The sequence below is a fragment of the Choloepus didactylus genome, chromosome 19 (assembly GCF_015220235.1).
Source record: "Choloepus didactylus isolate mChoDid1 chromosome 19, mChoDid1.pri, whole genome shotgun sequence".
NCBI classification, from domain to species: domain Eukaryota; kingdom Metazoa; phylum Chordata; class Mammalia; order Pilosa; family Megalonychidae; genus Choloepus; species Choloepus didactylus.
This window is the reverse complement of record NC_051325.1, coordinates 57,392,110-57,407,927: the sequence shown is the minus strand read 5'-3', so window position 1 is coordinate 57,407,927 and position 15,818 is coordinate 57,392,110. Positions and strand designations below refer to the sequence as shown.

The 15,818-nt window shown below is 39.9% G+C and overlaps 1 protein-coding gene across 1 annotated transcript in view; it reads right to left on the bottom strand.

Moving 5' to 3' along the window:
• The window catches only part of DOK5 (docking protein 5), a 159,761-nt gene that overhangs the window by 35,119 nt on the left and 108,824 nt on the right, over nt 1–15,818 (bottom strand). The window contains exons 5-6 of the mRNA XM_037812148.1: nt 15,546–15,735; nt 1,375–1,510 (exon numbers count right to left, since the gene is read on the bottom strand). Of these exons, the coding sequence (XP_037668076.1) occupies nt 1,375–1,510; nt 15,546–15,735 (326 nt within the window). The remainder of the gene's footprint in view (nt 1–1,374; nt 1,511–15,545; nt 15,736–15,818) is intronic.

Genomic DNA, 15,818 nt, shown 5'->3' with positions numbered 1-15,818 from the left:
GATGCCAGCCATGTGCCTTCCCAGCTAACAGAGGTTTTCCGGACACCATTGGCCATCCTCCAGTGAAGGTACCCGATTGTTGATGCATTACCTTGGACAGTTTATGGCCTTAAGACTGTAATCTTGTAACCAAATAAACCCCCTTTATAAAAGCCAATCCATTGCTGATGTTTTGTATCCCAGCAGCATTAGCGAACTAGAACAGGTTGCTTTTCATGCACAATTGAATACTTTATGACAAAGATCATATCAGCCTGCAAAGCCTAAAATATTTACTCTTTGGCCCTTTACAGAAAAAGGTTTGCTGGCCCTTCTCTAAAACCCCCAAGAATACCAATCTGGTACTGCTTTGGAACTAGGTTACATTATTGGCATGCTTTCTCCCCTTCTTAAAAATCCAACCACCCACATGTTTAAATGATGAATTTTCCAACTACACTAATCTTACCATGCTGACCAGCTCCTTTTGATTTTGCATACTTCCTTCCAGATATAAAGTTATATGCATGCATTTGCAGTTACAGCTCATGATTTGTGTTAACTGTGGTGCACTCATTTAAGATTTCATGAATTTACTCTCCTTGAAGAAGAAACTCAAGAATCACGCAACTCACAATCCTGAGCACAATGCAATGAACAGAGAGTAGTTCAGAGAGAGTGTTTATGTACACTCATGTGTATTTGAATTTGTGGCATCTTTATCCATCAATGACTATTAAGGTTTATCAATCAGAGATTGCAAATGCACAGCTATGGGCTGCATGTTATCTGCAGACATGTTTCCTTTGGCCCACAGAGTTATTTTTTGTCGTTGTTGTTTTGACTAGCATTAATTTCCAACAGTTACAAACTGAAAGATATTATATACAGATCCAAATCCTTAGCTTCTCTTCAAAAACCAAGAGATTTACCTACAAGTAGCCTCTACTGTCATGTCAACGGTTGCCTGGTCATGAGCTTTTCATATTTCACTCGTTTCCCTTGAGCTCTCTTCTCTTATTTTTGTTTCCTCTCTGGCTCATGTTGGCATTCAAGGTTATCATTTCTGTTCTAGCTGTAAATACACATCCATTCGTAGATAATCCACATAGCCATGTCTATAGATATCTATACACATCCAGATTGATTTTAATGTAGATATGCACATAAAATAATTGAATCGCAAAGTAGATAAATGATGAGGGAAGATGGTTATGATGTTAGCAAATGGCCACTTAGGGCTTTTGAAGGATGACATTTAATCCTAGTCATACACTGTTGAGTGTAGGAGTAAACCCTATACTCAAAAAATGCTGACCATATTGTTCGACACAAAGATTCCCAAATTACATTCTACATATACGCTGAGTCATAAGGAAGAAATTCCAAACTTACCATTGAATTTTTCACGCTCTGTAGCAAGTGCTCATGCTGCTCGGCTATTGCCAAGGCAGCAGAGTGGACTTTCTGATAGATGGCCTCCCCATCTCGCGTCTGAAAGATAAACAGCCCTTCACCAGTCTCACACCTCCTGTAAAAACGAAAACAAAAAGCTTCTGAAAATCCAGTTCCTAGAAAATTGATGCCCTAAGATCCTAGAAGATTCTTCATGAGGTTACACCTGTCTTTTTTTAAAAATAACATTAGAATTCTTCTTCACGTTAGAGAAACAAAGTTAACTAGATTCAAAAGTTCACAGTGTGCAATTAATTGTTATTAATATGAGCAGGGAACCAATCACTCCAGGCTAACACAGTGCAGAATGTTTTTTGAGTCACAAAGCGAGGGAGAAACTTTCTTGAGGTTGCATATAATTCTAATACCTCACCTTACTCCTCCTTAAAGAGGTACAGCTGCACAACTGCATTTCCCGTCATAGTCCATGAAAACATTCTCATCAGAATCTATGCTATTCAGCTCAGAAGGGAAAGGAGGATCCTATGTCTTGCTCAGGTTGTGTCCTAACTTTCTTTAGACAATGACTTGAATGTGTCTTTCATTTCTAAATCCTCCTTCAAAATTTACTTGAGCTTCTATTCAGTCAAATGAATCAAATGCAGCTAAGACTTTTTTTTAATGAGCATAACTGTACTGAAATTCATGTAAGGAGCATAAGAGAAGTTCTGCAAGGACAGCTGCATGCATTTGGTAATTAATCTCAAGTGTGCAAAGAAGATCATCTCCACCTCAGACCACTAAAAACAGAATTCAATTCCATTTAGAAAAGGGAGATTGACACACAATTAGGCAAGAACCTCATAAATGCTTTTTAATTATGAAACATATTTTAGACTTTAAAAGAACTTGGACAAAATCATGTGCAGGGGCATTTGAAAAAGCTTTGATTTTGACACCCACATTTGTCAATGATAAACTAAGAGGATGTTTTTGTTTGTTTTTTTTTTTCTTTAAGAATCTAATTATTCTGACATAATACCACTCCTTCTATGTCAGACTCTCTTGCTGAAAAATTGAATACTGATTTCAATGCCTGATTTTTGCTCACATCTACAGAATTCTTTAACACAACATGAAAACCAAGAAAAGCTTCCAACCCAAACCACTGTTGATTATTTTATCTCTTCTGGTCTGTGCAATTATTTCAACAACACAGGGAGATTTATCCCTATCTAATTTTTTGCACTTGGCCTACACAGTGGTGATATGGCAGTTTTCTGCCAATATGGCATGGCCTACATAATTAGGCAAACCTCTCTAACTTGAATTTCACTGATACAGGCTATGCAAGAAGAAGAAATACAAAGAATCATGGCTCTTTCAATAGGCTAGAAACTAGCTCATGAGGTTGATGATATGATTTCATTTATTAAGTAATTCTACTCCAAAAAAACAAAAACTAAAATGAAAAGCATTTTTACTCAAGCCTCATTTCCTTCCTAAAGACTTCCTAAAATGCCTCAACCCTCACTGCTATATCCTCCTTATTCGTATACACTTGAATATACTACTTGGCATCTAGTTCTGCAAGGTCTTATGTTTTTTGCATGTCTTTCCCTATCAAATAGATAATCAATGCTTTAAGAGGAAGAAGTAGCCTTTTGCTTCCCCTAAGACTGAGGTATGTATATATGTATATATAAATGTCTTTATAGACCGTCCTTGGTTCCAGAAAGGATGAAGGTACCTGTTACTGAGAAACACCACAGGATGATTGATTAATATCACACCCTGCAACTGTGTTTCTCAAACTTGACAATCAAGTCCTTTTAAAGGTTTTGTAACTGCAACCCACAGTAAGAAATGATATTCACACTGTAACCCAGTATATCTTTCAGACAGCATGAACCAGGAACTTGCTAATGAACAAACACTGACCTGCAGATGTCTACACACACCTTCTAGCTCATTCACAAACCCTCCCAACAGATATGTTTGGTGCTGTTTCATAAGCAGTTTACAACCCATTAAAATGTTACTACAGGTCTCCACCAAAATAATATAATGGGCTGACTCCCCAAGGCAAGTAAGAAGACAAAAAAAAAAAAAAATGAAAAACAGGAAAAGCACATCAAACAAGCTAATGGTCTTATATAACCTAATACACTACTCTCCTTCTCATCTGGGGAAAAAGCACAATAAAGGCCAAAGATTTTCTAATGGGTTAGCAAATCCACATGTTTTGACTTTTTAAGATCCTAATTACCTTCTTTCTCTTTACCAATTGATTTTTACCTTGGATGTTCTATAAGCATCCAAAGCAGTTCCAAATGTCCCCTAATGCTCTTTCCTTATGGCCTTACACTAACAGAAACCACAGAAACGCCGAGAAGCCAAAATAAGGAGCTTACGTTTGGCCTTTCCTATGTCCTCTGTGAAGTGTGGTAGATTGAATTATGGATCCCCATGTAGACAAGTTCTTAATCTTGACCTGCATTCCTGGGGTGGAATGTGAACCCATTGTAAATAGGATCTCTTTAAGATGTTATTTTAGGTAAGACACAGCCCACCTGAATGAGGGTGGGCCTTAATCTGGCTTATTGGAATCCTCTAGAGGCAGAAGAAAATCATACAGAGACAGAGAAAACATGAGGAGGAGCTGGAAGCCGAAATTCAGCAGGAACCCAGAAGAGAAAGGAGAAGACAGCACTATGTGCTGGGAAAGCCAGCGAACCCCAGGCTTGCTGGCCAGGCAGCATGCTACAGACCCCAGGAGGAAGCCAGCCTTCCAGCTAAGGCCTTGATTTGGACTTCTGGCCTCTGAAACCATGAGCCAATAAATTCCTGTTGTTTAAGCCAACCCAGTACGTGCTATCTGCCATAGCAGCCTGGCAAACTAAGAAAATAAAGCATTTCGATATAAGAAAATTGTTGCCATATAGATGCACTTACAGTTTTCAGTGTCCCAATAATCACTTTCCCTAAATGATATACCTATCACTCCAAACCATGGATTATGCAATTGGCCAAGAGTCCAGAAGAATCCAAGAGTTTGGAAAGTGTTGAGAAATTCATTCATTCATCCATACAACACATACACATCGAGGCAGTGTGGAATTTGAGGTAGGATCTCGGGCTCAGGATTTCCTGGCTGGATTTGCCCCTACCACCTTTGAGACCTTGTACAAGCCATTTAACTCCTGTAAACCTGTTTTCCCATTTATAAAATATGTAATGACAGCTATGATCAGCGAGATTTACTGCACATTCAAATAAGATATGTAAAATACACGAGGTCAGCCTTCAATTAACGTGAGCTTCCATTCTTCCCTGGAATATAAGCTCTGTGAAGGTATGGAATTTTTTCTCATTTATCCAGTTTTCCCACCAGTGCTATTATGGATTAAGATGTGTTTCCCACCCCCACCCCCAAAAGAGACTGAGGTACTAATCCCCAGTACCTCAGAATGTGACCTTATTTGGAAATAATCCTCACAGATGGAATTAGGCAAATTAAAATGAGATTAAACTGGAGTCGGGTGGGCACTTCATCAAATATGACTGGTGTCCTTACAAATAGAGGAAATTTGGACACAAGCATGGAAACAGAGGTAGGGCACCGTGTATTGTCAGCACACCACCACCAGAAACTGAAGTGAGGCAGATCCTGTCCTACAGACATCAGCAGGAGCATGGCTCTGTCGAAACCTTATTTCAGATTTCTAGCCTCCAGACTATGAGACAGCAAATTTCTGTTTCAAGCCACCTAGCCCGTGGTGCTTTGCTGCAACAGCCCTAGGAAACTAAGACAAGTACTTAGAACGGGATTTGGCCTAAATTAGGTGCTCAGTAAATAGCTGCTGAAGAACAGGGAACCTCACCCAAGCTGCCCTGAGCAAGTAAAGTGAGAATTCATTGAGCCACCCTGGGGAGATGAGGAGTTTGGAAGAGAAAGCAGGAAGAATCATCCAAATAGAAAGAAGTGCAGACATAAAGCCTTGAGGTGGGATGAAGTTCAGTGACTCCAACATGCTGGGTAGGCATGGGACAAGGGGCAGCTGAACCACCTCAAACACTCGCCACCCAGACTCTAATTTTTTCATAGGCACTGGATGCCCAGCTTGTAGGAACTTTGCTTCTTCCCTTTGCCAATGACATTTCACATCAACATATTTTATTGGAAAAATACTAACTGAATTTATGAAAACTAAAATGATCTCATGTTGGATAGTATTAATAAGTAAACTTATGAAATAAGAATAAGCCAGTAAATGAATAAGTTCCATATTTCCTCAATTCCATAACACATTTTGTGCATATGTGTGTGTTTAGAATATTGGGACATTGCTGAAAGCACGATACATCTGGTACTCAACATGAATATTTAAGGAACTTTCTTCTCTCAGCTCCTAAACTGCAAAGGCTGTTATTAAATCAATGATGCATTTTATATTTGACGACATATTATAATTGAAGGACTTAAGGTATTTGTCACACCTACCATGAGGCAAAGCATAACCATAACAGCTGCTGTGAAGGAAAAGACATGGGTTTTTTTCTTTGAAGAGCATGCAATGTATTTGACAAGAAAAGAGCTGCACATGTGAAAAGATTCAAGAATAAGGTAAGGTTAAATGAGCCATATTGGTCAGAGGCACAATTAAGAAAAAAATGTATATTTGGGAAGAGGGGGTGGGTATCAGAGTTAGATAATAAAAAGAGGATTAGGAGGCCAGAAAACTGAAAGAAACTGATCTGAAACAGCTCATGGAGAGAGATGCAGAATTAGAAGGAAGAAAACTGCAGCTCTTTCCTGCACTAAAGTGAGGTGGGCTACAAAGTTTGAACAAATGGAGATGAGGCTGAAATGTACCTGCCACTCCACTCCACTCCAACCTCCATGGCTATGGCAGTGGGGTTCCCTGTCTCTGCTGATGACACTATGACAAGTAAACACACACACACAAAATGAAGCAAACAATAAGAGGCTTAACAATATGACATCTGGTTGCTCCATCATAAAGCAAAAATCTGGAGAGGAGTTTGTTAGGCGCTTGTAATATAGACCATCAACACTATTAACCTTTGGGGCTGCGCAGATGTCTGTTGGGGCAGCCATCCTGTGCAGTACAGGGTTTTTTCGCAGGATTCCTAGCCTCTACCCACTAAACATCAGTAGCACCCCCAACCAGTCATGACAACTACACTTTTCTCTCCAGGCACTGCCCCATGTTCCCTTGGGGCACATGCCCCTTTGATAACCACTGAAAGATGCTGAACACAAGGGGAGGAGAGAGAACTGAGTTACACTTAAATGGAAAGAGGTTGCATGCACTAGAGAACTCTGAGCTCAGGAGAACTGTTGCTTTGCCACAGACTGGATTGGACTCAGAGTGAGGAGTCGAAGCTGCAGTTTTATGGCTGTGTGTTCTTGCCACTTCCAGGCACTGACATTTCTGCCTGCTTGAATGAACCCCACTCGAGAAGCAGCAGTTTACTCTCCTAGTGCCTCGCATGCATGTTGGCCAGCTCAGGGCAGTCGAGGCAGCCTGCAACTGCGACTGTTTTTCTGGCCCTGGCTGTGACCAGAAGGATGGGATATGGGAATGTAAGACACTGTGTGGCATTATGCTCAGGCTTCAGAGTACGGTATAATTTTTGCCAGACATCAGTCATTCACATATGACTTTCGTTGTGTTTGTCAAATCTTGGTGCCATCTATGTAATGATTTTTTAATCAACCCACTTTTTTTTTCTTAAGCAAATATATTGCAAGTGGAATCATCAAATCTGTATCATAAATCAGTATGCACTGCTATAAATTGAAGGCAGACAAAGAAAATACCATGAAAACAAAACAACAAGTGGAACTCTGTCTAGGGCCTTTTGCTGTCCAGGTTCTGAGCTGGACTTTTTCCCACTTGTCAGGAACCCAGGAAAGCATTAGAGATGCGTTGAAGACACACCAGCACCAAAATGAAAGTTTTCCCCATGATTTAATCAAAGGATCAAAAAAGGAAATTGAAAAGAAAATAACTATCACTGTGAGACTCACATTTATTTAATCTTATGTCTTGGATGCCTAAAATCGTCCCATCTTTTGGGAAATATCGGTGTGGGAGACAGAAGTCTCAGCGGAATCCCAGCTCCCTCACATGCTGGAGTCATGACCTTGGGCAAGTTCCTTGACCTTGCAATAAGTTTCCGTGTCCTCATATCTTAAAACATGAGGGATAAGAACACAAAACCTCATGAGGCCGTGGGAGATTGCGTTTTGTATTTAGCAAAGGGTCTAACATACAGTAAGTATTTAATTAAGACATTATTATTATTATTATTATTATAGTCCTTTAAAATGCCAAAGCCAATGAGGGCAAGGCCCTTAGGGAAAACCTCCTGAGGGAGCCACAACTGTACCTTTCCCTTCAAGTAAACGTGGGTTTGCTCCTGCTCAGGACATAGCGGGGAAGCGGGGAAGCGAGAAGGACAGATGGGTGGGAGGGAATGTGTGGGGCTGGGGGAAGGTTTCCGTTTGGGTCATGGGTGTGTGAAAACAGATTAAGAAAATTCCATGAGAATGAAAATATGAACTCAGAAAAAAAGTGAATCTCCCTTTAAGAAAAGAATCAGCTTTAAAGAAAGTTGATGATGCAAAAATCTGAGCGTTTGGCTTCTCCAGTTACTGTATACGTTTTATTGTATTTGTTCTACAATATTAACACCTTACAGGACACAAAGCTTATTAGCTGGGTGGGCAGGATAAAGATAAACACCCCAATTCAAATTGCCCCTTGACATGCTGTTTTTATCCTGAATTTTCAAGACCACTGTCATTCAAGTTTCCTAACCACCAAGGCCCAAGAAAGTAAGCTTTCCTTTAAATGTGCACAGGGACCATCCTTATCTCTTTCAGACACAAGTTCTAACCCTTGTGTTTTGTGGACTTTAAGATTTGTTAAAAAAAAAAAAATTACATGAAGTCATAAAATATGGCCAATAAAAGAGACAGTGGTAGTTTTTTAATTGTTTCTGTTCTTTTTTGCTTTCACATTTTATGCCATGACCTAGATCTAACTTCTAATGTTGAGGAAGCATTTTCACATGTTCTTTGTGCTGTGGTATAAGAAGTGTTTTTAAGTTTCTAAACCCAAACACAATGTGAAGCCTTTTATTAATCCCCGACAGGATAACAAACCCGGTTAGTAGGGACTTTGATGTTACCATGTCCAACGCTGACCTCCGGCTCAGCCTCACCCCCACCCCAGCCCTGCCCCCGGGGACCCCAATCCTGAGGCTTTAGCTGCTCTCGACCACCTCTCTTTCTTTCCTGATCTACATCCCATCTGTGAGTAAATCCTTGTCACCTTCACTTCAGAACAAGTCAGCTAGACCATGTGCACTGTAACCATCTGCTGGAGCTGCCCCAGCCCTGAGGGTGGCAATGCCCTTCCACTGGTTTTAGCCAGGGGAGTCGAGTAAGAAGAAAAGTCACATCACGTCACCCCTTTGCTAACCAGTCCCTGAAGGCTCTCCATCTAAGATTAAGAGTCTTTCAAGGCCCATGTGGCCGCAGCTGGCTGCACCTCCTCCTTTGCCCTGCCCCACTTCTCCCTCCGTCTGCCCCAATCACACCCGACTCCCAGCTCTTCTCTGAATGCGCCAGGTCTGCGTCCCCCAGGACCTTTGTGCGTCCCCTTCCCCCAGCTGCAGTGCTCTTCCTGGGTTCCAGTGTGGCTCACTCTCACCTCAAAAGCCATTTGAGTCGTTTACTTAAAAGGTACTGACTCAGCGTTGCTGGCCCTGCTCACTCGACTTAAACTTGCACCCCTCTTCTGGCATTTTGCATTGCCCTTCCCAACTTTGTTTTTCATCATGGAACGTACCACAATCTCACGTACCATATTTGACTTCTGAAAATGTTTCTTATGCATGTATCCCCTCTCTTCTAGAGAATAAGTTTCATGAGGACAACAATACTTGCATGTTTTATTCACAGCTACACCCACAGTTTGGAAAAGCCTTGGGATGAACTCTGAATAATTGCTGAAAGAAGGAATGATTTATTTCTAGTCCTTCTAGTCCCTTCTAGAATTCTGAGGTACTCTCACACGTAAAGCGATCACACACCTCAGGGGGCCATCACCTATGTGAAGATGGCCACAAGATGGGGGTGCACTGATGGGTGCCTAATTTTGCCCTAGGGATTTCAGATGCTAAAATCACAGAAGCTCAGCGTTTGAGGCGATCTAGTTGAGCCTCTCGCCATGGTGGCTTTGCCTGGCAGTGTTTGCCTCCTTAGCACCCAACACAGTCCCTGGGGAAGAGTAGACATGCAATAATAAAACATCTATTCAAGATGAGTATTAAAGAGATTACTCTATGAAGTACAGAAAAAAACTCCCCCTTCTGATTTCATACATGTCTCTATTACTTGAATATTTATAATAAGTATGCATTACTTTTTTAATGAAAATAAGTTTTAGATGAATGCTAATGAAGAACGAGTGGCCAAATAAATGGCATGACTGCAGTTCTTTTTTTTTGTTTTGTTTTGTTTTGCATAAGAACAGAATATCACTTCTGAGCAAACGTAAAGAGATCCAGCACATTTATATTCAATTCTCTCACCTCGACATAGCAGGCAGAACTTACCGCATTGTATTTGCTCATTTGCTTTCAATTCTTTAATAAGAATGATGATATGCTCTATAGAACATTCGAAAATTAGAGTGTAAGTAGCTGAAAATCAGGAAAACAAATAGAGAAATATTCAAAGATTTAAATCCGAATAATGGTCATTTTATCTGTAAACACCACCAATTAGGGGAGGAAAAAATTCTCTTCTCCATGAATATTTATTTCACCAGCTATGCTTGTTTGTAGGGCGAAATACACATGAAATGAATAATTTCTTTTCCAAGTTCAGATGCCTTTATATCCAAAAAAAAAAAAACCTGTTTCACAGGCCTGGGCATTCCATTTAAGAAGAAAGTATTTCTGTATGTAATTTCACAAATTCTTGGCATCCCTATAATTTCTCTTAAAAGGATGTCAAAAGCACGAGAGAGGCTCTCCCTGGCTGGCAAAGAGGTGCTCCTGTGAGGTAATTATTTAGTACCTTTTGCCAAATGTCACCTGTGCTTCTCTCACTCCTGCAGGTGTGAAACCCAGAATATTAATTTAAATCATTCAGGAAGTGAGGCGAGGCCTGTCACTGAGGCATGCTAACTCAGCAGCTAGCTGTAAAATTAACAGAGATATATACTGGGCACCTGGCACCCTTTTTTAAACAATAGCATTTCAAAAAGTGTTCCTTGGGGTATGTTGCCACAGTTAGAGGCTCGTATCAGTTGCAATCTTCCTGTAAAAAATCCAAACCCTGTAAGTCTTATGCACTTTGCTGAGGTCCAAAGGCTTTGAAGCAGAAAGAAACACATGAGGCTAGAAAAACCTCCAACAACAAACAAACAAAAAAAACAATATATCTCTTGGCCTCCTAAATAAATTGTCTTTTTATCTCCAGGAACAATTGATGGCAATTAATTGTGCAATTCATTTTATTAAAAATTTTATATTTCAATCCTTAATTTCCTCAAGGAGAAAAACATAGAGATGAGGTCAAATTTGATTATACTAATGGTGGTGGGGGGTATGGAGGGGCAATGTCTAGAAGCCCCTAATGACCTTACACTGTCCAGGATAGATGAACCCATCCTTGGTTGTCTGTGCCTACACTCCAAAGTCAAAGAACCAATAGAAGGTTCCAGAAGGAAAGAAGATATACATTAAAACACATCTCAGAAGGCAGATTTCAATTACCGGTATCTGTGGCTTATTGATGGATACCCTTCCTCACATTGAGGCAGCTTAAATGGCAAGGGTGATATTCTGGCAGGATCATTCAGAATTATTCTAGCGAGCTTTGGTTACGCAATTGTGCTTCCTCTTCCTTAGTGCAGTGGAAGTTAATCAAGAACTAGACTAGCCCCAGTAGAATGACTGTAGTAAGACATCGAAATCTGGAGAGTTGGGTAGTAAGAAAAGCTGAGTGTGAGTCCAGAGGGGGCTATGAACTAGCATCTGCCTTTGAACCAGTCACACAGATGCCCAAGCATCCTTTCAAGATGGGACTAATAATATCACCTGATTTACCGGATCAGCGAGTAGAATAAATGCGACTGTGCATGGAAATACTTAGTGCAAGGACTTCCATTTAGTAAGTGCTCAATTAATATCAGTGATGACGTTCAATGTCTGATATACATCCTAGAGAAGGGTTTCTCAACCAGATAACTGGACCTGATAATTTTTTGTTGGGGTAGGGGAGGCTGTCCTGGGGGCCGTAGGAGGTTTAGCAGCATCCCTGGCCTCTAGGCACCAGATTCCAGTTGCACCACCATCCCCCTTCCCAGTTGTGTCAGACAGCCAAAATTGTCTCCAGACACTGCTTCATGTCCCGGAACTGCTTTCACTTGACAGCCACTGTCCTGGAGCTCAGCACCATTTTGAGTGATATTGATTGTTACAGTTAAATAGCTGCTTTGCCATATTGACTTTAAGCAATTATTAAATGCTGCATTGGGCACTTTTTGTTAGTTATTTTTAAAACCTCACATTCATTTCCCTTTCTGACGGTACTAGTACCCCCTTGTCTTGGGAGAACCATCCCCATTCCATTGGTACTCTGTGTTCTTTGCATAAAGTACTCAGCATAGCTCCTGGCCCTTTGTGGATGCAATGTGTCCAACGTGAGTAATTTCGCTCTCTTCTACTGGCTGGAGGTGTGGGAATATGAGCCCTAAGCTCCCAGCAGCCACCACGTGAAGCCAGAGTGAAGCCATCATAGAGGAAACAGAACAGTGAGATGAAAACTAGAGTCATTATTGGTCTCTGAGTCAAGCCAAGTTTGCAGTCATCCCTGCTTTTTGGACTGTGAGTTTCATAAGTCAATGAATTCCTTTTCTGTTTGGGTTGAGACAAATGCCCACTATGGGTCAGACCCTATGCCAAGTGTTTTTGGATGTGCCCTTGTTTAATCTTCATGGCAATCTTGAGAGACAAGAAATAGATCATCCCATTTTATAGGTGGAGGAAACAGAAGCTCAGAGCATCAGGAGACTCACTGAAGGGCCCACAGCCAGGATGTGGCAGAGCCATAATTTTATTTCATTTCCTCCAAGTCCTCATCCAGTTTAACTCCCATTCCCCATATGTCAGCTTTGTTTGGGTAAAATGGGGCCACTAAACAGGAATAGAACTCAGTTCCAACTCTCACGGAGGCTACAGGTGAACAGAACTTGGCCCAAAGTCTTTGGAAAGTCGAGTCCTGGGTCTAGAGGGGAATATTGTGATATCTTTTCAGACTCACATTGGATATGTAAAAACTTTTTGCCTAGAGAAACTCACCTCCTGCCCATATATTGCTGTGAGAGTGGAAGAAAATTATATTAGTTAATATGAAACTGCCTTGTTTTGAACACATCCAAAAATAGCCAAGGAAAAAATTATCTTCACTAATAAAGCAAAGCAGATATGAAATCTTCACGCTTGAGGGAACACAAATGATCTTATTATCCTGAGCATCTTGATGGCAACTATAAAAAGTCATCTTTATTTGAGTTTCAGGCAAAATATAAAATAGTAAGACTGCCTTGGGTTTAACACTGTCTGTGTCCTACAATCCCAAGTACTGGTCCAAAAGTAATCATAATAGACTACAAGAGATACTATTTAAGTGTAGCCATTGGATGCCCAGACTACTACAGGTGCTTTTACCTAAAACAATCCTGAAAGAAAGATAGTAATAGGCTTGCCTTAAAAATGATGTTTGGTGAAGTTAAGCGCTTCGTACAAGGTCAACAGCTAGTGAAGAGTACAGCTTGGAACCTGGAGTCTCCCTGACTCCCAAACCATTGCTCATTACACTACAGTGTGCTCCTTGAGAAATGAGTAAGATCCTAGGAATACAATACGGATACTTTCCTTCCTGATCATTCAATCTCAAGTTTGCACCAGCCCCACAAAGCACAACCACTGAATAAGAATTTATTCAAAATTAATAAATATTCTCTGAGTTCCTACAATATTAAGGCGCAACACTGTGCGCCATGGTTATCGTTACTGTAATAATCAAATTGCTTGAGTTTCCAGATAAAATACCCAAAAGGTCAGACCATTAAGAGCTATAAAAGTCATGCAATAAAACACTTTCATTTCAGCACTTTGTTGCTTTTGGCCAAAGACTGTTGAATGAAATTGTGGAATTTATGTCTCCGTTATATCCATACTTTCATTCCACCATTTCTTTCATTCACCTGAGCTACTTCAGTATCTCCCCACATCCACACCTGCCCCCTCTGTCCTACTGCCCAAATGCAATCAGCGCCCTTTACAAGGCCAGGTGTGATCACGTAACACACACAAATGTGTGTGCACTTACATTTAAATCTCTTGGGTTTCCTATAGCACTTAGGAGGAGTATCAAAGTTCTTAAAGTAATCTCCTAGATCCTTAGCAGTTCTACATTTCAATATGAAAAAAACAGAAACTTTTGCATGATATAAGTAGATTCATTTTATACCTGAAAGATGTAGATAATGTCAAAAAAAGTTTCAAATAATCATGAGAGGCTACAAAAGTTTACAAAGGCTTTAGCCCTCAGACATCATCAGAAAATGCCATACTGTTTTCTTATTACTGTCTGTTATAAATAGCAAATCAGAGAACAACTGAAAAATATTAATTTTTGAATAAGTCCTGTCTAAAATAGGTACCCAAATGTCTTGATCAATGCAGAATTCAATAGGAAATATTAGTGGGAAATGATATGACGTCTATAGTAGACAGAAAAGTCTATCTACTGCTAGATTCCATTGGTTGAAATTAATCCATAAATAATTTTTGAGGTCCAAAGGGGGAAAATTAACCAGGCAGCAAACAATGCTTAATTTTCCCATGAGGATAATAAATCAGTTTTTCTGACAAAATAGTAACATTGCTTTGAACATTAAAGTTTTATTTTTTTAATGTGATGACCTTAATATTCTCTGGGAGATCCACCACCTCATTTATAATATTTCAATTTCCAGGTTCTTGAACACTGTTCAGAGAAGAGCTGTACTGGAAAAAAGAATTTAAAAACTTTCTAGGAGAATAGTAGAAAAACGAATTGATCAAGTTTTGAAAAACGATATGTAAATAACTGGGCTTTGTTTAAAATGGAATGAACAGATTAATTTGAGGGGCGTTAGTGTCACATGCTCGCATGATTCAGGTTCTTGACTATTTAGAACTTTGGTTTTTATTCTCCTTCTGTCAAGTATTGTTTTCCTGTCAGGAAGAACTGTCCACTCCTATAATCAAAATTAGGGAGAAAAAAGTCACAAGTTGATCGTTTTCAACTTGAATGTAACATCAGGCCGTATACAGAACGGGTAGTATTTCTTAGTTATTTAAAACGCTAAAATATAAAATTTATCTGTGGTGTTCAAAAAAAAAGAGCTTAAATTCTGAGAAAGGGGGGTTGGGGAGCAAGGGAAATAAAATGTTCATTAGATGAATCTCTTTGTAGCTAATGATCAACTGGAATCTTATTGGCACTCTCCTCTCTAACAGATTAACCTCTAAATGGAAAAAGGGAAGCCCTTAAAATTGCTTTCTGGGTATCACAATTAGCAAGTTTTAGAGATAAGCTCTTCCAGTAGTTGCATCATTCATTATACTGTGAACAAAATACATGGAAGTCAATAATCTGTGACTTCAAAAAATGTCAGTGGCCCCTCATATTGGTAATCTGCTGTAGTTAGTTCAGAGGAGGAAACATAAAGTGATAATAATATGGACATTTCCAAAAACCAGTATTTCTGTTCAGTTTGACCCAGTAAATGGTACATTTTTACCCAATTCCACTTCAGTTTGTTGTATGGAGTCAAACTGTGTAATGAAAGGTCATACCATATGCATGAAACATTAGAATCCTGCACTGGAAAAACAAGACATGTTGAATACATGATATTTTACAAATACACCTAGCGTGACACAATCATACCTCTGAATCTCCCAAAGTGTGCCTCACTGTGGATATCCTATATAAACCCAGATCCCAAATGATGTGAGTCTGAAGCAAAAAAACAAAAAACAAAATCTGGAAAAATAATTATTAAACTCACCTCCCTGCCTCAAACGTGAACCATGTGGCATCATGTCCGTACCGCCGCAGGGCACTTAGCGGCCAAGAGATGAGTTTGACTCTGGGATTCTGGACGTCCCAAAGACAGATATGCTCATATGTAATCTGCAAGGCACATTCGCCATGTACATCTAAGTTAGGAGATGGCATCAAATACACATTGAATCTCTCTGGGAGAAAAACAAAAGGTTAGTCTAAAATCCCCAGGAATAAAGCATCAGAGACATTGTAGGAACATAGAGGCATTTAAATA